The following is a 27,064-nucleotide window of genomic DNA, read 5'->3' on the forward strand; positions in this document are numbered from 1 at the left end:
AGAGATGAAGTCTGCACTGACTTGGTGGAAGAACAACATTCTTCTCAAGGAAGGTCTACCACTGGCTGTTCAGACCCCCGACCACCTTCTCTTCTCGGACGCATCGGACACGGGCTGGGGTGCGACACTGGACGGTCGGGAATGCTCGGGCACGTGGAATCCGGATCAAAGAGCACTACACATCAACTGCAAGGAGCTACTGGCAGTTCATCTGGCCTTGAGAAGCTTCAAGTCCCTCCTTCTAGGCAAGGTGGTGGAGGTGAACTCCGACAACACTACAGCCTTGGCGTACATCTCCAAGCAAGGAGGGACTCATTCGATGATGTTGTTCGAGATTGCAAGGGACCTCCTCACCTGGTCAAGAGATCGAAAGATATCGCTTGTAACGAGGTTCATTCAAGGCGACATGAATGTCATGGCAGACCGCCTCAGCCGGAAGGGTCAGATCATCCCTACAGAATGGACCCTTCACAAGAATGTTTGCAACAGACTATGGGCCCTGTGGGGTCAGCCCACCATAGATCTGTTCGCTACCTCGGTGACCAAGAGGCTCCCAAATTATTGCTCACCGATTCCGGACCCAGCAGCAGTTCACGTAGATGCCTTTCTTCTGGATTGGTCCCATCTAGACCTTTATGCGTTCCCCCCGTTCAAGATTGTCAACAAGGTACTGCAGAAGTTCGCCTCTCACGAAGGGATAAGGTTGACGTTGGTTGCTCCCCTCTGGCCCGCGAGAGAATGGTTCACCGAGGTACTGCAATGGCTAGTAGACGTTCCCAGGACTCTTCCTCTAAGAGTGGACCTTCTGCGTCAGCCGCACGTAAAGAAGGTACACCCAAGCCTCCACGCTCTTCGTCTGACTGCCTTCAGACTATCGAAAGACTCTCAAGAGCTAGAGGCTTTTCGAAGGAGGCAGCCAGAGCGATTGCCAGAGCAAGGAGGACATCCACTCTCAAGGCCTACCAGTCAAAATAGGAAGTCTTCCGAAGCTGGTGCAAGGCGAATTCAGTATCCTCAACCAGTACCTCTGTAACGCAGATAGCTGACTTCCTTTTACACCTAAGGAAGGTAAGATCCCTATCAGCTCCTACGATCAAAGGTTACAGAAGCATGTTGGCAGCAGTCTTCCGCCACAGAGGCTTAGATCTTTCCAACAACAAAGATCTACAGGACCTCCTTAAGTCTTTTGAGACCTCAAAGGAGCGTCGGTTAGCCACACCAGGTTGGAACTTAGACGTGGTTTTAAGGTTCCTGATGTCAGCAAGGTTCGAACCGCTTCAATCAGCCTCTTTTAAAGATCTCACTTTGAAGACTCTTTTCCTCGTTTGCTTAGCAACAGCTAAAAGAGTCAGTGAGATACATGCCTTCAGCAGGAACATAGGATTTACATCTGAACCGGCTACATGTTCCTTACAGCTTGGTTTTTAGCTAAAAACGAACTCCCTTCTCATCCTTGGCCCAAATCGTTCGAGATTCCAAGTCTGTCCAGTTTGGTTGGAAACGAACAAGAGAGAGTACTTTGCCCAGTAAGAGCTCTTAAGTACTATTTAAGACGTACGAAGCCATTACGAGGACAATCAGAAGCTTTATGGTGTTCTATTAAGAAACCTACTTTACCGATGTCGAAGAACGCAGTTTCTTATTACATCAGACTTTTGATTAGAGAAGCCCATTCTCATCTGAATGAGGAAGACCATGCTTTGCTGAAGGTAAGGACACATGAAGTTAGAGCTGTCGCTACTTCAGTGGCCTTCAAACAGAACCGATCTCTGCAGAGTGTAATGGATGCAACCTATTGGAGAAGCAAGTCAGTGTTCGCATCATTTTACCTTAAAGATGTCCAGTCTCTTTACGAGAACTGCTACACCCTGGGACCATTCGTAGCAGCGAGTGCAGTAGTAGGTGAGGGCTCAACCACTACATTCCCATAATCCCATAACCTTTTTTAATCTTTCTCTTGAAATGCTTTTTATTGTTGTTTTTGGGTTGTACGGAAGGCTAAGAAGCCTTTCGCATCCTGGTTGATTTGGCGGGTGGTCAAATTCTTTCTTGAGAAGCGCCTAGATTAGAGGTTGTGATGAGGTCCTTTAGTATGGGTTGCAGCCCTTCATACTTCAGCACCTAGGAGTCGCTCAGCATCCTAAGAGGATCGCGAGGCTCAGTAAGGAAGACGTACTTAAAAAGGCAGAGTAATGGTTCAAGTCGACTTCCTTACCAGGTACTTATTAATTTTATGTCTGTTATTTTGAATAACTGCTAAAATGAAATACGGGATACTTAGCTTCTAATGTTAACATGTATGCTGGTCTCCACCCACCCCCCTGGGTGTGAATCAGCTACATGATCACCGGGTAAGATTAATATTGAAAAATGTTATTTTCCTTAGTAAAATAAATTTTTGAATATACTTACCCAGTGATCATGAATTAAAGGACCCTCCCTTCCTCCCCATAGAGACCCAGTGGACCGAGGAGAAAATTGGTTCTTTGTTGACAAGAAGTACTGGAGTACCTACTCGACAGATGGCGCTGTTGTTGTACACCCCCACCTGTATAGCGATCGCTGGCGTATCCCGCCTGTAGGTTTTTTCTGTCGGGCAGCAGAGCTGCAGCTACATGATCACCGGGTAAGTATATTCAAAAATTGATTTTACTAAGGAAAATAACATATTTCAGTACATATTATTCTTGCTTATTTGAAAGTTTTCAATATTTAACTTAGCCGGTGATTATAATAGCTGCAACTCTGTTGCTCGACAGAAAAACTCTACGGAAAAATTCGCCAGCGATCGCTACACAGGTAGGGGGTGTACTCAACAGCGCCATCTGTCGTTCAGATACCCAGTACTCATTGTAAACAAAGAACTCAATTTTCTCTCTGTCGAGCTATCGACAAGACGCTCTTATTCGCCGTTGCTAAACTGGAGTTTTTTCACAACTAATTGGTGAAGTACTTTATTCTAGTTTTGAGCTTTCGCTATGCAGGTGGTTTATCTTCATCTTAAATCTTGAACTCGTTTTGGATAGATTTAATTATGGTGACAAAGAGAGTATGGACTTTCTTTCACTTTTAAATGGCCGACCCTTCCCTTAGACGGAAGTGTGTTTAGGCTTTTAGTAATTCTTATCACGTTATAGATTTTCCTCTATATATTTTATATCTCTCCGCCTTTATTAGGCCTCTTCGATTAACTTTCCATTTATTATAAACATCTAAAAATAAATTTTAATGTTTTGTTTATATAGACCTTTCCTGAGAGTAGGCGGTCCTAACTTGGAAACCGAAGTTAATCAACGTTGAGCCCTTTATATCGTAATTAGCTTTTAAAGAGCTAAGGATTTAAAACTTTTTAAATGTAATATTTTATGAAAGAATTTCTTTGATAGTCTTCGTACTGTTTTCAAAGATGAACTAACGTTTAGTTTTTTTATGCTACGCAGTTGTTGACGTTCAGGACGTTCAACATGCGCTCTATCGTTACGATAGAGAGAGAGTGTATCACGGTTTCACTTTGCAGTAAGAGTAAATCGATTCCGACGTTTTGTTCATTCTTTCTTAGCTTAAATGTTTTAAATTCTAATTTAAAGGAACTTTTTATTGAAAAACCTTTGTTTTTTCCTTTAGTCAAATAACCTTTTTTTTTTTTTTTTTTTTTTTTTGACGAAATATAATTGGGCTCTTCTCTTAGGTGCGAAATCAAGAGAGAAAGAGAGAGAGAGATAGAGACGGAGGGAGAGAGAGGAGAGAAAACGTTCCGTTCAAGCGGGTAACGTTGTTCTCGTGTTACTCGCGTCCCTAGTCGCTGTACGGGGAGGAAGGATAAAACGTTTTTAGGTTTTTATTCTCGTCCCCAGGCTATGTGCGGTGAGAGATTGAAAACGTAGTTATATGAACTAGTGTTTAGTCTCTTTCCCAGCCACTGATTTTTTTATCTTAAAATATGTTTTCTGTTTTTTGCTGGTATTAATGAGCTTGCATTATACGACTGATTTCGCAATTACTAACTTTTAAAGAAGGGTAGAATTGCGTGTTTCAGGTAGAAATAAGTACAAAACAGAAAATCGAAGTGATAAAGTGATATGCGCAAAGTGTTACAGTGTTGCATCCGAGGCGCAAAGTGTTACAGTGTTGCGTCCGAGGGTTCGTCTGTTCGTGCCTGTCGTTCACCTAGTCCGGGACCTCTTACATGCTCCCAAGCCCAGGGGAGAAGTAATGTCAAACGACTTATGGGTTCGAGAGGCCTTGACCAACGAACAGACGTTTTTCCCTCTATGGTATCGGGTGTATCTTACCAAGATCTCCCCTACCATAAGACGAGAGAGACGTTGTTTCTCCTCGTCATCCGTAGGCTTTTCACATAAGAAACCTGTCACAAGGTTTCGAAGCCCTTAAGCGAAAGTCAGTCCTTTCAGGACAGGTCCAGCGTCCTGGTTACAACCATTAGGACAGCTCTGACCCTATGCAGTCATCGGATAACTGCTCGTCGCCTAACAAAAAGTAACACAGACTCCGAGAGTCTTTTTTTGTAGGCAAAGTGTTGCGGTCACAGACGTTACCCTCGTCTCTTACCACAACCATTTCCGTTGATCCTTAATGGGTTGTATGGCAAGACATGCAGTATATGCTTGCCTCCCTTATGGAAAACTATTCTACCGATTAGTCCGTTGAGTCTAGCCGTTTATCTCATCGATATCCTGGCTTTCAGCCAACCTAACGTTCCTTTGTGCTTACTGTTGACGTTGGCGTAGCTTAGTCACGTCAGTCAGGTTGTTTAGAACCACACTCGATGCGGTCTCGTGTGGTTTTTCAGCCGCATTTGGACGTTAGGCCACTTGCTGATGCTCCTGTTGACGTTCAAGACGTTCACTAACAATCGGAGTTGACTTGTTTTGACGCTGTGCGTCAACCTCCGCATTCTAGAGTCGTTTTGACTGCTCAGTCTAGGCAGTCAAAGCAGTCTCGAGTGGACGCTGTGCGTCCTCACGCACCTGTTGTGGTTGACAGTTCAGTTGTTGACAGTTCACAGACTGTCAAGCAGTTACATGACGTTGCGTTCTGGTCCGCTACTAATGCACCAGTGAGAGACTCAGCTTTTATCGGACAAGGTTCCTGTAGATGAGGAAGTTTCTGTTCTCCCTCCTACTGATATTCCCTTGAGGACTCTGTCAGATGGAGAGGAGCCTAAAGCTGCTTAGCCTCCTATGGACTTTAATTAAATCATGATGATTTTTTTAAGGATCTTCGTCCGGATCTTTTTGTAACTGCTGCTCCTCGTTCGCCTAAACGTCAGAGCTTACACTAGGCCTAGCTACTTCGAAGCCGTTGTTTTTAAGCTAGTGCTCTCTCGCTCTCCTAGAGAGCGTTACGTTGGCTTGGCGACTGGTTTTTCACCAGAAGGAGTTTGGGGGATACAGCCTTTGCTTTCCCTTCTTTTAAACTGGTTTATAGAGCGAGAGTCTGATATGACACGAGAGAAGTTCTCGGCTTGGGAGTTCATGCCTCTGCCCAGATAGACTTCTCAATTCTGGTAGACTCTCCCTGGCGCCTAGCCAGGAGACGCTCCAAGTTGTTTACAGGTCAACTTCACAGCTGTTGTCGAGCCTTTGAAGTTTTGCTGTACTATTATGTCACGCATAACAAGGCTTTCAGGGATGGTAAACGGTTCCGCCTCAGTCGCTAACCCCGTCTGTTGCCACACCTGCTCCCGTAGACCCTAAATGGGCTTTGCTGCAAGACATGCAGTCCAAGCTTGCGTCCTTGATAGAGGACTTAAATGCGGAGAAGGTTGCTACCGAACCTTCTGGCCAACAACCTTCCAACCGGTCGGTTGTGCGCCCTGTTGACGCTGAGGTAACCTACTCGCGTCTGCCAGTTGAGGTTGTTCCTCCACCGATGCGACCCAGTGTGGGTTGCCAGCCGCACGTTGACGTTAAGCGACGCTCGGAGGTGGTTGTTGACGTTCAGGACGTTCAACAACCAGCAGAGGTGACTTGTTTTGACGCAGTGCGTCAACCTCAGCAACCCGGTAGGGTGTTGACTGCACAACCCAGACGGTCTAGACAGTCTCGGGTTGACGCTGTGCTTCCTCGCGCACCCATGGTTGTTGACAGTTCACAGACTGTGCAGCAGTTCCATGATATTGCGTCCGGCTCCGTCACGCATCCACCAGTGCGACCGGATTCAGCGAGCCAGACGTTGCCCACTCCGTTGCCGTTTCCTCATCAGTTTCGGATGAGGAACCCTCTGATGAGAACGTTGCTGAACAACAAGACGATCAGACCCCAGCCCTGCTATCCATCCAGAAGATGCTGAAGAAGGAACGCTGCTCAGTCAGGCTGTGGATGAGTCGGGTAGGGACGCTGTCATCCGTGGAACAATTTGTGTCACTAGGAAGACTACACCTCCGTCCTCTTCAATACCATCTAGCTTTTCACTGGAAAAAGGACAAGACGCTAGAAGCGGTCTCGATCCCGGTTTCCGAAAAGATAAAGTCTTGTCTGACTTGGTGAAAGGACAATATCAACCTAAGAGAGGGTCTTCCCCTGACTGTTCAGACTCCCAACCACGTTCTCTTCTCGGACGCATCGGACGTAGGCTGGGGTGCGACATTAGACGGTCGGGAATGCTCGGGAATATGGAACTCGAGTCAAAGGACAATGCATTTCAACTGCAAGGAGCTACTGGCAGTACGTCTGGCCTGGAAAAGCTTCAGGTCTCTCCTTCAAGGCAAAGTGGTGGAGGTGAACTCGGACAACACCACGGCTTTGGCGTACATCTCCAAGCAAGGAGGGACCTACTCTCTGACGTTGTACGAGATAGCAAGGGACCTCCTCACCTGGTCAAAAGGTCTAAACACATCACTAGTAACGAGGTTCATCCAAGGCAACTTGAATGTCATGGCAGATTGTCTCAGTCGGAAGGGACAAATAATTTCAACAGAATGGACCCTCCACAAGGATGTATGCAAGAGACTTTGGGCCAACTGGGGCCAGCCAACCATAGATCTCTTCGCAACCTCGATGACCAAGAGGCTCCCAATATTTTGCTCACCAATCCCGGACCCAGCAGCAGTTCATATAGATGCCTTTCTCCTAGATTGGTCACATCTAGATCTATATGCATTCCCTCCGTTCAAGATTGTCAACAAGGTACTGCAGAAGTTCGCCTCTCACGAAGGGACAAGGTTGACGCTAGTTGCTCCCCTCTGGCCCGCGAGAGAATGGTTCACCGAGGTACTTCGATGGCTAGTAGACGTTCCCAGAACACTTCCCCTAAGGGTGGACCTTCTACGTCAGCCACACGTAAAGAAGGTGCACCAAGGCCTCCACGCTCTTCGTCTGACTGCCTTCAGACTATCGAAAGACTCTCGAGAGCTAGAGGTTTTTCGAAGGAGGCAGCCAGAGCGATTGCTAGAGCAAGGAGAACATCCACCCTTAGAGTCTACCAATCGAAGTGGGAAATCTTCCGAAACTGGTGCAAGTCAGTATCCGTATCCTCGACCAGTACCTCTGTAACTCAAATAGCTGACTTCCTCTTATATCTGAGGAAAGAACGATCTCTTTCAGCTCCCACTATCAAGGGTTACAGAAGCATGTTGGCATCAGTCTTGCGTCACAGAGGCTTAAATCTTTCCAACAATAAAGATCTACAGGACCTCCTTAAGTCTTTTGAGACCACGAAGGAGCGTCGTTTGGTTACACCTGGTTGGAATTTAGACGTGGTACTAAGATTCCTTATGTCAGACAGGTTCGAGCCGCTACAATCAGCCTCCCTGAAAGATCTCACCTTAAAGACTCTTTTCCTGGTATGCTTAGCCACAGCTAAAAGAGTCAGTGAGATTCATGCCTTCAGCAAGAACATCGGATTCTCATCTGAAACGGCTACATGTTCTCTACAACTTGGTTTTCTAGCCAAAAACGAGCTGCCTTCTCGACCTTGGCCAAAATCGTTCGATATTCCAAGCTTATCGTATGGTTGGAAATGAACTAGAAAGAGTCTTATGCCCTGTAAGAGCTCTTAAGTTCTATTTAAAACGAACTAAACCTTTACGAGGCCCGTCTGAAGCTTTATGGTGTTCAGTTAAGAAACCATCTTTGCCTATGTCAAAGAATGCTTTATCCTATTTTATCAGACTGTTAATACGAGAAGCTCATTCCCATCTGAATGAGGAAGACCAAGCTTTGCTGAAGGTAAGGACACACGAAGTTAGAGCTGTCGCAACTTCCGTGGCCTTTAAACAAAATAGATCTCTGCGAAGTATAATCGACGCAACCTATTGGAGAAGCAAGTCAGTGTTCGCGTCTTTTTATCTTAAGGATGTCCAGTCTCTTTACGAGAACTGCTACACTCTGGGACCATTCGTAGCAGCGAGTGCAGTAGTGGGTGAGGGCTCAACCACTACAATTCCCTAATTCCATAACCTTTTTAATCTTTCTCTTGAAATGTTTTTATTGTTTTTGGGTTGTCCGGAAGGCTAAGAAGCCTTTCGCATCCTAGTTGATTTGGCGGGTGGTCAAAGTCATTTCTTGAGAAGCGCCTAGATTAGAGGTTTTGATGAGGTCCTGTTGTATGGGTTGCAACCCTTGATACTTCAGATCCTAGGGGTCGCTCAGCATCCTAAGAGGATCGCGAGGCTCCGTAAGGAAGACGTACTTAAAAAGGCAGAGTAATTGTTGAAGTCGACTTCCTTACCAGGTACCTATTTATTTTGTTTTAGTTATTTTGATAACTTCTAAAATGAAATAAAAATTCTTAGCTCATATGATGTAAACATATTTTGCTGGTCTCTACCCACCCCCCTGGGTGTGAATCAGCTATTATAATCACCGGCTAAGTTAAATATTGAAAAATGTTATTTTGATAATAAAATAAATTTTTGAATATACTTACCCGGTGATTATAAATTAAAGGACCCTCCCTTCCTCCCCAATAGAGACGCAGTGGACCGAGGAGAAAATTGAGTTCTTTGTTTACAATGAGTACTGGGTATCTGAACGACAGATGGCGCTGTTGAGTACACCCCCTACCTGTGTAGCGATCGCTGGCGAATTTTTCCGTAGAGTTTTTCTGTCGAGCAACAGAGTTGCAGCTATTATAATCACCGGGTAAGTATATTCAAAAATTTATTTTATTATCAAAATAACATATTTAGAAGTGCCATATTGTATAGTGGTGGCTCACAGACATATATCACTGGATGCATATAAAGCACAATTGATCAGAGTTAAAATTCTCTTGCTTGAGGTTAAACTCAGGCTCACTATTCTATCTTTTTTTCTCTCATTTTTTTTTTATTTTAAATTTTATAGTTTATATATGAAAGATTTATTTAAATATTGTTATTCTTCTTTAAATATTTTATTCTAATTGTTCATTACTTGTATTTTGTTTATTTTCTTATTTCCTTTCCTCACTGGGCTATTTTCCCTGTTGGAGCCCTTGATCTTATAGAATCCTGCCTTTTCAACTAGTGCCGTAGCTTAGCAAGTAATACTAACAATGATAATAATAATAATAATTATTATACTGTAATCTACAATATCTGAAGATCTCATCATATGATTGCAAGAAGAGAATACTAACACCAGGTCACAGGCCAAAGGATTAGTAGAAGAACTGAGCTGAAAGCTGGAGATATTGACCTGACAAATGACATACCTGTACAAGCAATGTGCACTGTAGTAGAGTGCATACTGGATCAAATTACATTGCAGTACTGTATGCCATGACTCTCTGCATCTGGTGTGCTCTCATTATTTAATCTATTTGTCCATAGATTTACAAAATCAGTATTATGTTTATGGGCACCTTGTTTTCTTGTCCAGTTTATTGATTATCAAAATCCATATTAATAGGATTCATTAAACAAAGGTACTACTACATAATATTTACAGAACATTTTTTTAGCTTGTACATGGTGGTTTATTATATCTATGAACCTCATGTAATGTTCGTATTGCTTGCTCTCCAGAAGCTTTGGAGGTTAAGGTTGAGGATATTAGGAGTAAACCTACATCTAATTTTTGCATAATATTTCTTTGGAAGGAGTTTTAGCATCAGTTCAATGGCGTACCATGTTGGTGTACGCTGAACATTATGTTGAAGAATCCTGGTTTCCTTTTCAAGATTGCTAGGCTCTTTATCCTAATAGTGGCTGCTGGTGATGTGATTTTTAACTTTTGGAGTTTATTTATATTTTCCCTATTTCAGAATTATTTCAAATATTTTGAGAAAAACAATCTGGAGTCCTATATTTCAAGTATGAAATATTACCAGAAGAATATTGGGAGTTAAATGGTAGGACAGGATTAGAAATGAAACTATAAGAGAGATTCCTCATGTGCCATATGTGGATGAGATCATGGTGAGGGGTAGATGAAGATGGTTTGAGCATGGTCTTCACACTCTCCAAGAGAACTTAGTTCATAAAACTTTCAACTGGGCTCCACAAGGCACTAGAAGAGTTGGAAAACCCAGGCCTACATGGCTAAAGACCATGAAGCATGAAGTATGAGATGATTGATTTAAAAGTTCAAGATAGAGACAACTGGTGAAATCTAACTGAGACCCTTTGCGTCAATAGGCATGGGAGGAAATGATGATTAATCTAGAACAATTGAGTCTAGAATTTTAATTATTTTATACTGCCCTTTAATTGTATAACTTGAGAAAGTGTTTTAAGATTTTCAGTGATCAATCTATTCTGAAGAAGTGTTTTAATTCTTTCATTCTACCTTGTTTTGAGTATTGTTCTCCTGTCTGGTCTTCAGCTGCTGATTCTCATCTTATTTTGTTGGACAGAAACTTACGGTCTATTAAATTTCTTATTCCTGATCTAGATATTAATCTCTGGCACCGTCGTTCAATTAGTTCATTATGCATGTTGCATAAAATTTTTCATAACTCTGACCATCCTTTACATTCAGATCTCCATGGACAATTCTATCCTGTTCGTAATACTAGGCAGGCAGTTAATTTTAATATCCAGGCCTTCTCCATCATGAGGCTCAATACTACACAGTATTCTAGAAGTTTTATTCCAGCTGTTACCAAGTTGTGGAATGATCTTCCTAATCGGGTAGTAGAATCAGTAGAACTTCAAAAGTTCAAAGTTGGAGCGAATGCTTTTTTGTTGACCAGGCGGACATGAGTCTTTTTATAGTTTATATATGACATATTTGTTTTTGATTTTGTTAATAGTTTATATATGACATGTCTGTTTTGACGTTGTTGCCTTTTTTAGAATGATTTATTGTTAATTTTTTCTCTATTTACAGTATATATTTCCTTATTTCCTTTCCTCACTGGGCTATTTTTCCCTATTGGGGCCCTTGGGCTTATAGCATCTTGCTTTTCCAACTAGGGTTGTGGCTTGGATAGTAATAATAATAATAATAATAATAAAGTATCTCTTTCCTTCACTGCCATTCCACTTGATAATCTGGGAGTCAGCTATATGAACATCAGGAGAGGTTCGTAGAAATAAGTGGAATTTTAACAATAATTTTTTTTATTTCGACACTCGCCTGATGTTCATGTACTTTGCCCCCTCCTCCTTATTAACTTGTGATGTCAAGATGACAAGGAACAGCTAGACTTTGAAACTGAAATAATGCCTATCTTGTCATTAACCACTAGTATGTCTCAGTACTTTACTAGTGAGTATAGAAATATTTTTTTATAAAAATTACATTATTCTAAGAGGGTAAACTAATGTATTGAGTTACTTTGTCGGAACTGACCATGTTTTTAAAAAAAAAAGGTTTTAATAGTCATTGGGTTGATATGCATGGTTTACAGTGAAACCTCACAATACAAAATTAATTGGTTCTGTAGTGGCTTTCGTACCTTGATTTTATTTTTGCATTTTGAGTCGCCTTTTACGTGTAATTAGCCTAATTCGTTTCAAGCCCTACATAAACATCACATTAAATTTTTATAATAAGGCTAAACTCCACTAAACACTATGAAATACAATCATTTGGATCATTCAATAATAACCCAACCATTAATAACCTGTAAATTAAATGTATACTAGATTCGCAGGGGTTTAGGGATCAGAACCCCCTGCAAATAGAGGAAAACCATGAATACTTAAGGCCCGGATCACCTCCAAACAAAAATATTAATAAAAAAGACTATTTTACTTAGTAAGGTAGTAGGTTGTCCAGGGCACCAGCCATCAGTTGAGATACTACCTCTAGAGAGTTATGGGTTCTTTTGACTGTCGAGACATTACTACATTGGATCCTTCTCTCTGGTTATGGTTCATTTTCCCTTTGCCTACACAAACACACACCGAATAGTCTGGCCTATTCTTTACATTAATGTTGTCCTCATCGACTTCCCAACCCATGGATATCCCGAGTCTAATGATCTCGGTAACCTCATGATCGTTATCTTTTCGGCATTGGCTTCAGCTTGGCTTACGTGGATGCGGAGATGGCATCAGGCCACAGCTTCTTCCACGAAGAATTCAAGATGCGCTTCAAAACCTCCTGCCAAGCTTTATCGATAAGTCTGAGGCATTTCATAACATCAAAATGCTCCTTCCAAAATTCAGGCTTGTGCTATCAGTGATTTCGAAACATCTCTTGAAGAGATATTTCGTATAGAGCTTCTTAAGGCTTGAAATCACTTGCGGGTCCATGGGCTGGAGGAGAGGAGTTGTGTTAGGCGGAAGATAAAGAGCCTTGATAAATGAAAAATCCATTTAGAGATATCTTCCATGAGGCCAGGAGGGTGAGAATCCAGACATCAATGTATTAGAATATATGGCTTATTTGAATATGAAAAATTAAGTCTTAATGTGCAAAATTTATCATTAAACAAATGCCAAGTACAAACATACCAATTAGCTATTTTGGTTATGATGGGTTGATTTCAATTCTAAGTACAAAGAACCTGAATTTGACAGGTATATGGACAGGAGAATTGTCACTGACTTTTATCTTTCTTCGTGGCTAAATGGTACCGTCACTGTCATATAAGAATCCTGGACCAGGATTTGAATCCCGACTGGTCAGATGCCATTGTATTTGAGTGGTTTTGCCTTGGGACTCTGGTCCTGAGGTCGATAAAAGAATCCAGACATTAATGTCTTAAAATATATGGCTTATTTGAATATGAAAAACCTCAATGTGCAAAATTTATCATCAATCAAATGTCAAGTACAAACATACCAATTAGTTATGATGGTGAAGAAGGGTTGATTTTAAATCTAAGTACAAAAAACCTGAATTCCACAGGTATATGTACAGAGGAATTGTCATTGACTTTTATTTTTCTTCATGGCTAAATGGTACTGTCACTGATATCATTGGAAGGAGAAATGATTGAGATAGAATCATTTAGATATTTAGGAATTATGAAATCTAATACACGGTCTTGAATTAAGGTTTAATAAAGTATTGAAAAAAGCAAATGAGAATGGCTAGGTTAAGTAAAATTTGGAAATCAATTGGCCTAAAAATACATAAAAAAAACAAGGCTATATATCATTTTGGTGAGATTGGTGTTACACTATAGACATGAGTTGTGGTATAACAATGAAACAATATCTAACAGATTTTGTAGATTTGAGAATAAAGCCCTCAAAAGAATATTTTGGGTTAAATGGCAGGACAGGATTAGAAATGAAACTATAAGAGATTACTCAAGTGTCATGTGTGGACGAGGTCATGTTGTGGGTTAGATGGAGATGGTTTGGGCATACTCTTCTCCCTCCCCAAGAGAGATTAGTTCACCAAGTTTTTAACTGGGCTCTGCAAGGCACTAGAAAAGTTGGGAGACCCAGGCCTACATGGCAGAGGATTATGAAGTAGATGATGATGAATGGAGAAGTATTGATTTAAAAGCTCTAGATAGAGACGACTGGTGAAATCTAACCAAAGCCCTTTCGCTAGTAGGCGTAGGATATGATATATGTAATACACTTATATATATATATAAAAAACTTTCTTGTTATAGTTTTAGACCTAATCAAGAAATTAAAAGACTGAAGGTTGGTGTTGGATGACTCTCAATTCTGTTTTAGGTAAGGTCCCAGTATAATTTATATGTATTTTATCTCTCATTTCAGGCTTTGGTCAAATATGTGGGTAGCAAAGGCTATAGCAATGAACAATATGAGTTGGTTACCAATTTTCCCCGGAAAGAGATCTCGTACATGGACTTTAGCATTACGCTAAAAGAGGCTGGACTGTATCCCCAAGAAACTGTTTTTATTCAAGCCAGATAACCTTTAATAAATGCTCAGAAATATGTATGTCTTTGAAATTGTATCTAAATATTACGGTCCAATCAGGTATTTCAGATTGTGACATAGTCAGAAACAGACCCTAAAATTTAATTTGTTGTCAAATTTCACCTACAAATTTACGTGACGCAATTTGTAATAATTTTAATGAGGTTAGTTTTTAGCTTAAGTTGTATTAATTTATTGTTTTCTATAATTATGTATTAAGTTTTAATGAGATACATAAATTGATAGAAAACAGTTTAGATATTGTAATTAGAAGCTTAATAAATGAACTGGAAGTAAGAACATTCCAACTTTTCTAATTGTGTTGTTCTTTGATAATACCTCAAGTTTAGGCTTAAAAAGAAAATGGACATCTTTCTTGTTAATGCTGGTATCTTTGATGATATAAATTCTGTACAGAATATTGATATTTAATTTGAGTCTTGGTAGAATATCAATATTTGAAATTGTTAATATACAATATGTAAAGCTCAAGAAATTATGATTTTCATTCTGTAAAGAAATTATGATTTTTATTCTCTTATCACCAAAGAGTATGACAATGAATATATTTTCTTTTTATTTTTTTACTGACTAACCATTTACTGTACTTTTATCATTGAAATGAGTCAACGTTTATTATCCTATTAACATCTTAAATTGTATAAAGGGTTGGTAAAAGATATAAAGTTGCACAAAATTTTATATTCCTAAATTAGTAAAGTTTCCCTAAGTTGTACATACTTCTTGATTTACTTATGATTAATACCTGGAAAGATTACCATCATGATCGAAATAAGAAGTTAATACTTTTGGAACATTAAGTTAGCTTAATATTTTTGTATAACATGAGTTATGATTCTGGTGTTTATATTTTCTTCATGCTTTGAAAGGTATTGAAGTACTGTATAGTACATTTTATTGTTAAAGGAAATTTTAACTATCTCTTTCAGACCTCCCGAGGGGTAATATGAGCTCGTCAATTTGAATGTGAATCACTTTCTAATGGAAGGGAATAAATCTTTTGATGACTTTGCTGCAAAATCACAGCTAATGGTATAGTGATAGATGTCTGGACTCTGTATAGTACAAACATTAGCTCCCAACTTTATCATTACCTGTGCATTTTGCATCATTCAGTTACCATTCGTATAAGTATTTTAAAAAAAATAAATCATATTCTGTACATGAAGAGAGTTTTTATTGATCTTCCCAACAAATGTTTAGAATCTGGAGTGCTGGGAGGGCATTAAGAAACAACAACTTGAGTTACATAGACATTTCATTTCTTTTTCCTGTTTTTTTTTTTTGTCTTTCTTTTTTTTTTTAAATTCAACGGTGCTTTATCATTTGTTAATGGTTTAGCTTGGATTTTAATGTGGTTTATTATAAATATTAATAGAATTATGAGTGTAAGACTGGATAATTTTTCTTATTGGTTGTAGAATTAGATTAATTGCTGTATGTCAAGTTAGAAAAAATAGTCAGTTTTGAATTAGTTTAGCCACACCAAAGTATTTGATTATAGTGTTTGAAGGAGTTGAGTTGTTCTTAAATGATAAGTGAAATTTTGAGAAGGAAAATCATGAAGTTGAACGGCTAGGTAAGAAGAGACTAATGAGAATAGATGTAAAATTGAATGTTATTAGAAATGCCATTATGAACCAAAAATACATTGTAAAAATGTTTTAGTATTGCCCATAGTTTGCCATGTAAGCAGGTAGTCTGTCTAGCTGGCCCGCAATCTTACTTTTGTCACTCGTGTGAAAAATAAAGGTCTTAGAAATTATTCAAAGTTAAAAGAGTGCATTTATGATCATGTAGAAGTTAATTGTTGAAGAAGTAACCAAAGTCTGATACAGTATTATCTTAGTTTACGAGTTTGATTCATTTGGAAGCAAACTTCCAACCTAAAATGCTCGTGTCCTGAAACAAATTTTCCCATGAGAAATAAAAGAAATAAACTAGATACATTCCAAAAGTTCATAAATACACACTCCTTTTTAGAGGTTTTGTAATGGTAATTATTGAACAATTTAATACCCCTAATATCAGAATTAAATACTGTACAAGTTATTAATTCGCAATTAGAAATAGAAATAATTAACAATTGTTCCGGCACTATACAAACCATTATTCTCTTTACAGTGGAGATACATTTCGGCGATAGCTGAAACTACTGTAGCTGTTAAGGTTTTGTGAGGTGTATCTACCCTCCGCTAGTTAGGGGGGGGGGGATAGCAGGGGTTAGACTAGCCACCGCGCTCACACCCACACTAGTAACAAACCGTCACTTTTTATTTCTGCTTGGTAGAGTAAAGATGTTGTCTTGCTCTTCTGTAAAAACCCTTTATTCCAATATGATTAAAGAGCAACTGGCCCAAAAGCTAATCTCTTTTTTCAAGTGGGTCTGCTCGTGGGGATTGATTACCATGCGGTTTGTCCCGTCATTGAAGGGTGCCGGCCGCCATTGATTATCATGCGGTTTGTCCCGTCATTGAAGGGCGCTGGGCGCCGTTGCGGCACTTTTATGATGGCAGTGGAGAACGATTCTCACGGTCTCTGTCCTGCATGTAGAGGTTACTTGCATGCAGGAGTCTCCTGGGGTTGACTGTAGAGTAGTTGCCCTCCCAGTAGATGAGGATTAACAGGCGACAGAAGAAGACAGAGGGATTGTTTTCCTTCGGGATCATCTTCGAAAAGGAAGAACCCTCGCCATCAAACTCCATCGGCTCAACCTCGCCATCAAAACTCCGTCAGCTTGACCTCGCTATTCTGACGGCTCGGTCTGCTTCCTCTGAGAGTCGGGTGAGTACGAGTGGCTCCTATTTGACTCCTTGGCAACCCTACACTCTGGGGGCATCCGTTGCTTCCCCTAGCAAAGCAATGCCAGCCGGCATCTCAGGGGAGTGTCTCTGCTAACGCAGTGCGTCAGCTGTGGCCTTCCTTGGGACTCATGAGTTCTGTGTGTAAGGAAAATCTTCTTGAGGTCTTACGGTTGGGTATACAGCAGGAGCACAAAGCCTCCCGAGGGGTGGATTTCCTTCTTCCTCCTTGAGACTTCCTAGGTCTTGTACCGAAAGTCTCTTGCGTGCCCAGCGGCTTCGATTTCAGTACCTAATCGCCTTAAAATTCGTTCTGCTTCATTAGGCGAACGTGAGCAGTTGCTGACAAGTATTCCCCAGAGTTACATGTTTACATGTTGGGGGATCCCTCCAGGGTGAACCCAGGGACTAGCTTTGGCTACATCCAAGGGCAGTTCACAATGTGGATCTTCTGTCCAGGTTTGCCCAGACAAGGGCGAAAGCAGAGCGTTCTGTCGTGGTCAGCCTTCAGGTGTTGAGTGCTGAGCTGGATGATAGTAGAATTAGGCGATTGCTTGCTGCTCTTGCTCTTTGCTGTTGCTCTCAGGAGCTTGAACTCAGGATTTCTACCTCTGGAGAGGCAGAACCTGCTTCATTGTGTATGCCCAAGTGTTCAGCAGTCGCCCGTCCTCTTCCCCATGCGGGAAAGGAAGATTGTGTTCCTTTCCCCTTCGGAGGAGAAGGCGAGCAGGAGAATTTCTCTCCATGACGCACTAATAGGGGAGTGTGCTAACCTCAGTCTAGCAGATGAGTCTTGCATGCTGTTGCACACCCAACCCCCTAGTGAGGTGGGTGGGCGAGCTCTTGTGCCTGATGGGGGAGTGCGCTCTGCTCACTATGAGTTTTACCACCCAAACTCACAAATGCAAGAACTGTTGACTACACGTCCTCAGGTGAGCGCTAAACGTGGCTGGCAAGGTAGATACTGCCTTACCCATGCGCTCTGATGAGGGCGTGCGCATGTTACTAGTCACTCCGGGGCTACCAATGTGCAAGCGAGCCATTAGGAGGTGACTGAGAGACTAGTTGAATACAACTAACTTTATTTGAACGGAGCATGCGTATATATACAACGTTTTCCAGTCAAGAATGGCACAAAAATTCAAACACGATTCAGGAAAATACAGGCATGAACAGGTTATCAGTGCAAGGGGAAAGTAATAACGACAATGTACAAAATACAGAAATACCGTTACAGAGTACAAGCTTGTGTGTTACACCTGCGGTACAGCACCAGCGCTTCCCATCAACCTCCACCTCACCACTACCCTACCGGTCTGCCTTCCAAGGCAAACAGCGAGTTCCCTATCACTGACGGTGCTCATTTCCCCAAGTTAGCTGAGCTTAGGGAAGAGCATGCAGCATCATCCTCGCGTGCTCTACCATTCCTTGGGTCATCAACAAGGCCAAGGAAATACTCTTATTGTGCACATTCGGGAACATTGCCGTTTTTGATAGACGCACCATGGTTCCTGAGCCTGGTTTAGGTAGTGAAGCAGGTGGTCGCAGGACTGATCAATGTTACTCCGGCCTTACCACATCTGGACACTCCTACCATCCCACTAGACTTTTCAAGTTCCTCCTAGGGGCGCGGAGGCCCTACTGACCCAAGGCGGAGCAGCTCTGCTAGAGAGTTTCCCCAGTCTTCCTTTTCCCCAGAAATCCTGTAGGTATCAGAAGTATCTTGACTACCAAAGCCTCATATATCAGCCAGGATCCTATCTGGGAGAAGTTAGGGATCATTCCCATTATTCCTCAGAAGAGGAAACGAGGTCAGAGGGCACCCACTCCTCCAACGGGACATTCGGTTCATCCAAGAACCAGCAGAAGGTCGAGATCTCCCAGGGAGTCTCATACACAGACAACTAACTATAGGCTATTGCCCATATAGCCTAGAAGTAGACAAACCAAACCACCTCCTCCCTGCTTCCTCCTAAGTTGCAGGGCCTAAGGAGGCAAAGAGGAAGAAGAGTTCCTCCTTTTTCGCTGACTTTAACAACCGCCTGCGAGAGATGAATGATGCGAAGACTGTCTTTGGGTCAAGTTGATGATCATATTTGTTGATTTGAGAGGTCTCGCTTTCAGTCGGACCAACAAAATCCAACCCCCACCTCTGCACTTCAAGGCAGTGAAGTTCTACAAACCAATCTCAACACCATCAGCATTTCTTAGGTTGACCCATTAGTCTGTATACTGATGTTAAGTCTCCATTGTAGAGGCTCAGATTTAAAGGTACACCCTTCTGGGCTAATGAGTTGGCGACTTCTGTAATGTCTACCCTTCAAGCAATCTTGTGACTTGACATGTGTTCAGATGCCATGATGTACTTCACAAAGGCATCAGGATTATCAACTCCTGAAATTTTGGAGAAGTACAAATTTGTACTGTTTGGTGCACAGTACTGTACTGTGATCATTTTATCACACCATGCAGCAAACCAGTGCCCCACTTTTGGAGAGAGAGATACTCTGATGTCTCAATTCTGCAAATAGTTGGTCCAAAGGTAAAACTGGTGCTTTGGAATGCATCAGTGGGCCAGTCCACATCACTTTCTGAGGAGTCACGTGCAGGCAGTGGTGAATTAAAAATATGCTTTGCAGAACTCTGGGATCTACTGCACAGTCTCCAAGGGTACCGGGTCTTTAAGGGCATCCTCTGGACAAACCTTATGGTGCAGTCATAATTGTTGGATCATTGTGGAAAGTCACCTCAACCTTCTCCAGACCACAATCAGGACCACCCATAATTTCTTCCAATGTGAAGGATCCTGTGCATGTACAGCTCTTTCGAGGTCCCCCATTCTGACCAGTTCAATAAGGGATCCAGCAAAGAGGTTGAGAGGGATGCCTATGTAGGAGGCTGTACCCAACCTCTCTTGCAGCCATGAGTATGGAGATGCTTTGGCATACCTTTGAGCAACCTAACAGAGAAAGGGACCAAGCCTTAGTTATTGAATATCTACCAGGATGGGTACTTACTAACTTTTCTGGATGGTTGTCCCGCCCCTTTCTTGCATACCAACAGCATTCATCTACTGTTTATCCAATACTTGTATCACTAAAAGCACTAGCATTGTTGCAGAGGTGAAGGGATGTTGGAGAAGATTGTCCTGATATTTATTCATCTGTGCCTCTACAGATGACTTCTTGGTAGAGAAGTCAACTGAGGGCTGGACACCAGTCATCAACCTCTTTCCCCTGAATCAGTTTTACAGCAATCAGGTTCACGGTGGAATGGTATGATTCCCATCTGAGAAGGAGACTTCATGCTTTCAGGGGTCTAACAAATGCAAACTTACAATTCCAACGACCCATTCATCAGTCCTCGGAAGTACTTCTGCTTCTTCCTCAATGGACCAGTGTACCAATTCAAAGCACTGCGTTCAGACTGCTCTTCAGGTGTTCACTTAAGTGGTCACATTGATGGCAGCTTGGGCCTTTCTCATATGGTACATGCATTTTGATATATCCTGACAAATGATTAATCTTGGCATTATCAGAAAAGCAGTTGCTATAGGTTCCTTGGAAGAAGTCGTATAATTTGGGCATGCTGATAGATAAAGCAGCAGTGAGCGTCTTTCCTTCAGATGATCATATCTGCAAGCTCAGAGAGGTGGTGTGACTGTAGTGTTCAGACTATACTTTCAGCTCAATATTGGCAAGCCTCATTGTTAGAGAAGCTTGTTCCTCAAAGAATTCAATGGCAACACCACCAGAGAGCCCTTCAGTGGTGTTGGAGGACCACTGGTGGCTGGACGAAGGAAACCTCACAAGCAGAGTCTCTCGACTCCTCACCTCTAGACATGCAATTGTTCTCAGATGCAGCGAAGAATGATTGGGTCTTCCACTTGAGGGACCTCATCACATAAGGTGTTTGGTCAGCTGAAAAAGTGCATGTTTCAACGTTCTGGAGTCGGATGCATTTCAACAATGTTTGAGGAAGCAATCAGTATTGTTGACGGGTAACAATACCGCTGCTGTGGGTCACATGAAGATGCAAGGAGGCACACTACCTTCTTGCAACTCGACAAAACTGGTGCACATCTGGGCTGCAATTCGCATCTTAGAACTGTCAGCTAGGCACATCCAGTAAAACCTACACCCTTCACCTGTTCAGTCTGATTTGCCAGCTGATCAACCAAGTAATGATCATGCCAGGTCTCAGATTAACCTGGTTGCTCCAAGATGGCCTCAGTCTAAGTGATATAACCTCCATTCATCATGAAAGCTGTTTATACTTGAGAAAAGCTTCAAGTACTCTGTCCCACCCCGGAACCTCAGGTATCCAGAATGGGACATGACCCATATTCTCAAGTCTCTTACTCTTGCAGCACATAAGCCTTTGAGTAGGTCACTAGACTGAGTTCTAACTCACAAGATTATCTTTTTGCTAGCAGTAGCTTTGGCAAAAAGAGTTAGTGAATTGTATGGACTCTTATTTATCTCAGAAAGTTAGAAGAGGGTCTCCCAGTTTGGGGCCCAAATTTGTGACCAAGCACATGACCCAGATTCAAAACCTTTACTATCGCCTTGTTTCATGAAGCGTCAGGGAGATATTAAGAGAAGATGCTTTTGTCTTAGTGAAGGCTCTGCTGTGCTATTTGAAGGGGATTCATCTTAAGCTTGAGTGTCAGTGACTCTTCCTTAGCACTGGAGGAACCATGGAAGTGGTGTCTAAAACAGATTCTTTCTGGCTTCAGAAGTCAATCAAGAGCAGATGCTTCAACCTTTGAGGTTATTTATTATACAGTTGTTTTAAAAAAAGTTAGCGTAGATACTTTAGGCACACTTGAGAGTCCATCAAGGCTTGTGGTTCGACCTATGCTTAGGAATACTTGAAAAATTTCTTGTATGCGTGTTTTTACATGTATAAATAATTCCAATGTTGAAATTTCATATACCACGTGTAAGGGAAGTCTTTCTATGTTCACTTGGTGATTGGCATAATGTAAAAATATGAATTGGTTTTCTTATACCGTGCTAGATAGTATATCTTAACAATCCATGTTTGCCAACAGTTATAAATTACTGTATAAGCAGGTTAGCACCTGGTGGAGTAACTAGAACTTTGGGTGTGGAGGAAAAAACCCACTAAATCTCAATGAAGTCACTAGCAGCAGCGTGATGGATTGGGTTTAAGGTGATAGACAGGCTGTCTTTTCTGCTTCTACTACTGATGCCTGGTAGATGATCTTACTGGAATTACTATGGACTGGCAGGGCACTGTGCATCACAAGGAAATGGCTATCCTTTAATGCATCTAGCCATTGAATCCTCAATGGATTTAGTCAGTCAATGGAAAGAGAAGATAACAGAAGGGCCCCTAGTTCCGTGTATAGCGGGGTGCTAAGAGTCTCCCGGTTATAAATAAAGAAAAACTGGTAATTGGAATGTTAGAACCATGAAATATAATTTGAATATCGTGGCCCTAAGTGAAACACTGTAAGGGGACTGGTAAGGAAACCTTAGACCAAGGCAATTTATATATCTATTCAGGAAGATCAGATAGAGTTGGAAGAGAATTGGTAGGAATGATGATGACACCAAAAGCAGAAAAGGCGTTAACAGAGTGGAGAGCTGTAAGTAGTAGCTTTTTACTTGCAAAATTTAAATCCAAGCAATGTAATATGAGTATTAATCAGGGTTTACATGGTCGAACGGTTTGACAGACAAGTGTTTGAAGGGATGTTCGAACGTGTGAACGGGGTATTTGGTTGTTGAACGGTTCGAAGAAAGTCTGTTCTCTCCTGACTTTTGTGTGGGGGGTCTTCATTGTCCACAAACCTCACGGATTTGTGACTAACTCTACCTCTTTGAACCATTTGACAAGCAGTTTAAACAACCGAGTTCAACGAACCGTTTGACCTGTAAACCCAGCTTTATAGTTTGCCAAACGCAAACAAATGATTCCCCTGAAGAAAGGAAAGATAAATATTATGAAGAACTGCTAAGTATAATAGATGATATCCCCGAGAGAGATATGAAAATTGCGATTGGTGACTTCAATGCTAAAGTTGGAAGGAATAATCAAGGTATAGAGAATGTGATGAGCGTTGAAGGCCTTGGTGAAGTTGCAAATGAAAATGGGTCATATTTCATAAGTTTCTGTTCAACAAGCAATCTTGTCATTGGAGGTACAGTGTACTCTTTTTCCAGCACAAAGGCATCCACAAATATACATGGACTTCAACATGTGGCAATTACAATCAAATAGATCACATAGCCATTAATAGAGGAGGACTCCAAGAAATGCAAGAAGCTATAGAGATGCAGATAATGCCAGTGATCACTAGCTCCTCATTACCACACAAATTAAAATTGAAAGCACCCAACAGAACTTTAGATAGAATACTTAAGTCTGATACAACTAAGCTTCTAGGAGATGAGCACATAAAAACATTTTCAATTGAATGCAGGAATCGATTTCTAGTCTTAAAAGACTTTAAGAGACGAAGAGCAGACAATTAATGAAGAATGGTGTGATATTAAGAACATATACCAGTCAGTTTTGGGAGATGCAGTTACAAGGAGAAAGCTATGAAAATCAAGTGATACTTGGAGTACTATAAAAAGGAGACAAAGGTAGAAATTAATTGCTGAAAGTTTTTGTGGAACTTAGTAAAGAAAATTACAAGGTAGAGCGTGCTAGGTACTAGTGTATTGACAGTGAGGTCAAAAGGAAAGCCAGATATGACTGGAGATAATATTTAGACAGAAAAACAGATGAGGCTGACAAAGCTATGAATTCAGGGAGTGGCTATGGTGAGGTATCCACATTATCAAAGCACTTACAAAGCCCAACTTGCCCTCTCTCGGAATATGAAAGAAAGCGTGTGTGTATGAGGGGTCATTTAAACAAGCTTAGCCTTATCAGACATTTAACCATGTTCTACACAATGCTAGTATGTCCAAATATTTATTATTTTTCAATTCTCGAATTTGAATAGTTTTATTACCAACAGATTGAATATTTACATAACCACAATCTATGACTTCTTTAATATTCATGGTTCGTATTTTGGTAAGTAGTAGGTTGTTGGCCAGGGCACCAGCCACCCGTTGAGATGCTACCACAAGAGAGTTGTGGGTTCTTTTGACTGCCGAGACAGTACTTCATTGGATCCTTCTCTCTGGTTACAGTTAATTTTCCCTTTGCCTACACATACACCGAATAGTCTGGCACATTCTTTACATATTCTCCTCTGACCTCATACACCTGACGTACATTGAGAATTGAGATTACCAAACAATTCTACTTACTGCACTGTAATTGTTCAGTGGCCACTTTCCTCTTTGGTAAGGGTAGAAGGGTCTCTTTAGTTATGTTAAGCAGCTCTTCCAAGAGAAAGACACTCCAAAATCAAACCATTGTTCTCTAATCTTGGATAGAGACATAGCCTCTGTACAATAGTCTTCCACTGTTATGGGTTAGAGTTCTCTTGCTTGAGGGTACACTGTTCTATCTTATGTCTCTTCCTTTAGTTTTGTTAAAGTTCTATAGTTTATATAGGATATATCTATTCTAATGTTGTTACTGCTCCTGAAATATTTTATTTAACCCTGTTTCCTTTCCTAACTGAGCTATTTTCCCTGTTGGAGCCCCAGGGCTTATAGCATCCTCCATTTCCAACTAAGGTTGTAGCTTGGCAAGTAATAATAATAATAATAATAATATCTTCAATTCCAAATCATAAGTTTTGCAATTTCTTGAATTCGTTATGTGATCATCTGGTTTGTTTAACTTAGTGCAGTTTATACATTTTATCTGTTCACGTGAGTTACATTCGTTGGTGGCGTCATTTCCAGAACATTTTCCACTCACTTCATCATTAGTCTTGAACTTGGAACCTTTTTAAAAATGTCCATACCTCTGATAGTGGTAGCAGGTCATCACCAGCTGGTACATATGATGTATGTTATTTATAAGCACCGCATCGCAACATAACTTTATCACCATTATCATTTAAAATATTTATTTAGGGGCGCAGAGCCTTATTAGCTGGGGTTGGGGTTGGGGGGGTGATGTAAGCCCAAGAAAAATTTTAGGATTTTGGGCTATTTCATATGATTTATGAAGCCACGTGAGCAAGGTAGGCATATTCAGCAAAAATTAAATACTCTCACTAGACCTAGGCTACTGTTTATTTATTTCAATACAGATCGCTGAATGTAGAGACACGGTGATTAAGGAACATATAATTTCCAAGAAATTTCATATACTTATCATTCCTAATCTGAAAAAAAACCATTATTTTTATTTCTTGATTTTTACATTTCATTAGAAATATACTTTATGATTCAAGCTAGAGTGCCATTGGCTGGCACTGCCCGGCTTTAATGAAAATATTGAAATACACTAAATCAAATATGTTGGTAATTTGAATAGCATAATCAAACTAAAATGATATAATATTTTTGCATTAGGCCTACATCTCTATATATTATTAAACCATTGGTTACTACCGGTGTAACATGCTAGCAAAATATCGTTCACCAGCTCTCCCAAATCAAACGATTTAACCAGATGTTTTTCTGTGGCCATCAACTAAAAGGAAGATCTCCAGTCATCCCCACTTGTTGTTTGCAGGTAGTTCTTAACAAATTTTAACATAGAAAATACCTCTAGTTACTAGCAATAGTGACTGGAATGGTTAATAAGAATTTACGGATAGCTAACAACTTAGCTTGACAGAACCATAATCTGGTCTTGTGGAATGTTATAAAGACTTCAGGAATGTCATAAACAGATCGAGGAAATTCAGCAAAAATTGTTGTTAAATTAAGTACGAAAGTACTGTATCTGCTAATGTTAAAATTAGATATAGAACCATAAGACGGCCAGGTACCCCCTGTCAAAAGAATTAGCTACGATTTGCTATATACGGTTCCTAAGCAATATATATATATATATATATATATATATATATATATATATATATATATATATATATATATATATATATATATATATATATATACATATATATATATATATACGTATATATATATATATATATATATATATATATATATGTGTATATATATACATATATATATATATATATATATATATATATATATATATATATATATATATGTCCTCCTACGCCTATTGACGCAAAGGGCCTCGTGTATATGTATATGTATATATATATATATATATATATATATATATATATATATATATATGTGTGTGTGTGTGTATTATATATATATATATATATATATATATATATATATATATATATATATATATTTACACACACACACACACACACACACACATATATATATATATATATATATATATATATATATATATATATATATATATATATATATATTCATGTGTGTATGTATATATGTATACGGTCTCTGAATATACATGCCAAAATAAATATCATATAGGTCGTGCAGCGCCCCAACCCTTTTACATGCAAAACGCGACAAGAGTATATAGCAGTCACACACACACACACACACACACACACACACACATATATATATATATATATATATATATATATATATATATATATATATATATATATATATGTGTGTGTGTGTGTGTGTGTGTGTGTATATGTATACGGTCTCTGAATATACATGCTAAAATAAATATCATAGATATCGATGTATAGCCGTCTTCAAAGTACAATAATGATCCTTAATCGTTTTTGCTTTATTAGATTCAGGATACAATTGACCAGCACTGCCCTTTTATAGTTTTATTTCTGTACACAATAACTACCCATTATAACTTTTTATTTAAAGGTGAAATGTCTGACATTATTGTATTCAATGAATAGGTAAAATACTTTGTTTCTCAAATACTGAACTTTTCGGCGGCATCTTTTTATCCCTAACTGCAGCTGTAGCACTATAGTCCACACCTGCCACGGCTCTTGAAATTGGTGTACTGTAGTTTATTTAGGTAAAAAGTGGGAATACAGTAGAGT

At 40.2% G+C, this 27,064-nt stretch overlaps 1 protein-coding gene across 1 annotated transcript in view; it reads left to right on the forward strand.

Annotated features, from left to right (window-relative positions):
- Positions 1-15,430, forward strand: part of LOC137639886 (UBX domain-containing protein 7) — an 80,438-nt gene extending 65,008 nt beyond the window's left edge. The window contains exon 8 of the mRNA XM_068372149.1: positions 14,081-15,430. Coding sequence (XP_068228250.1) covers positions 14,081-14,239 — 159 coding nt within the window. The 3' untranslated portion in view covers positions 14,240-15,430. The remainder of the gene's footprint in view (positions 1-14,080) is intronic.
- Positions 15,431-27,064: the final 11,634 nt, after the last annotated feature.

The sequence above is a fragment of the Palaemon carinicauda genome, chromosome 4 (genome assembly GCF_036898095.1).
Source record: "Palaemon carinicauda isolate YSFRI2023 chromosome 4, ASM3689809v2, whole genome shotgun sequence".
Taxonomy (NCBI): Eukaryota; Metazoa; Arthropoda; class Malacostraca; order Decapoda; family Palaemonidae; genus Palaemon; species Palaemon carinicauda.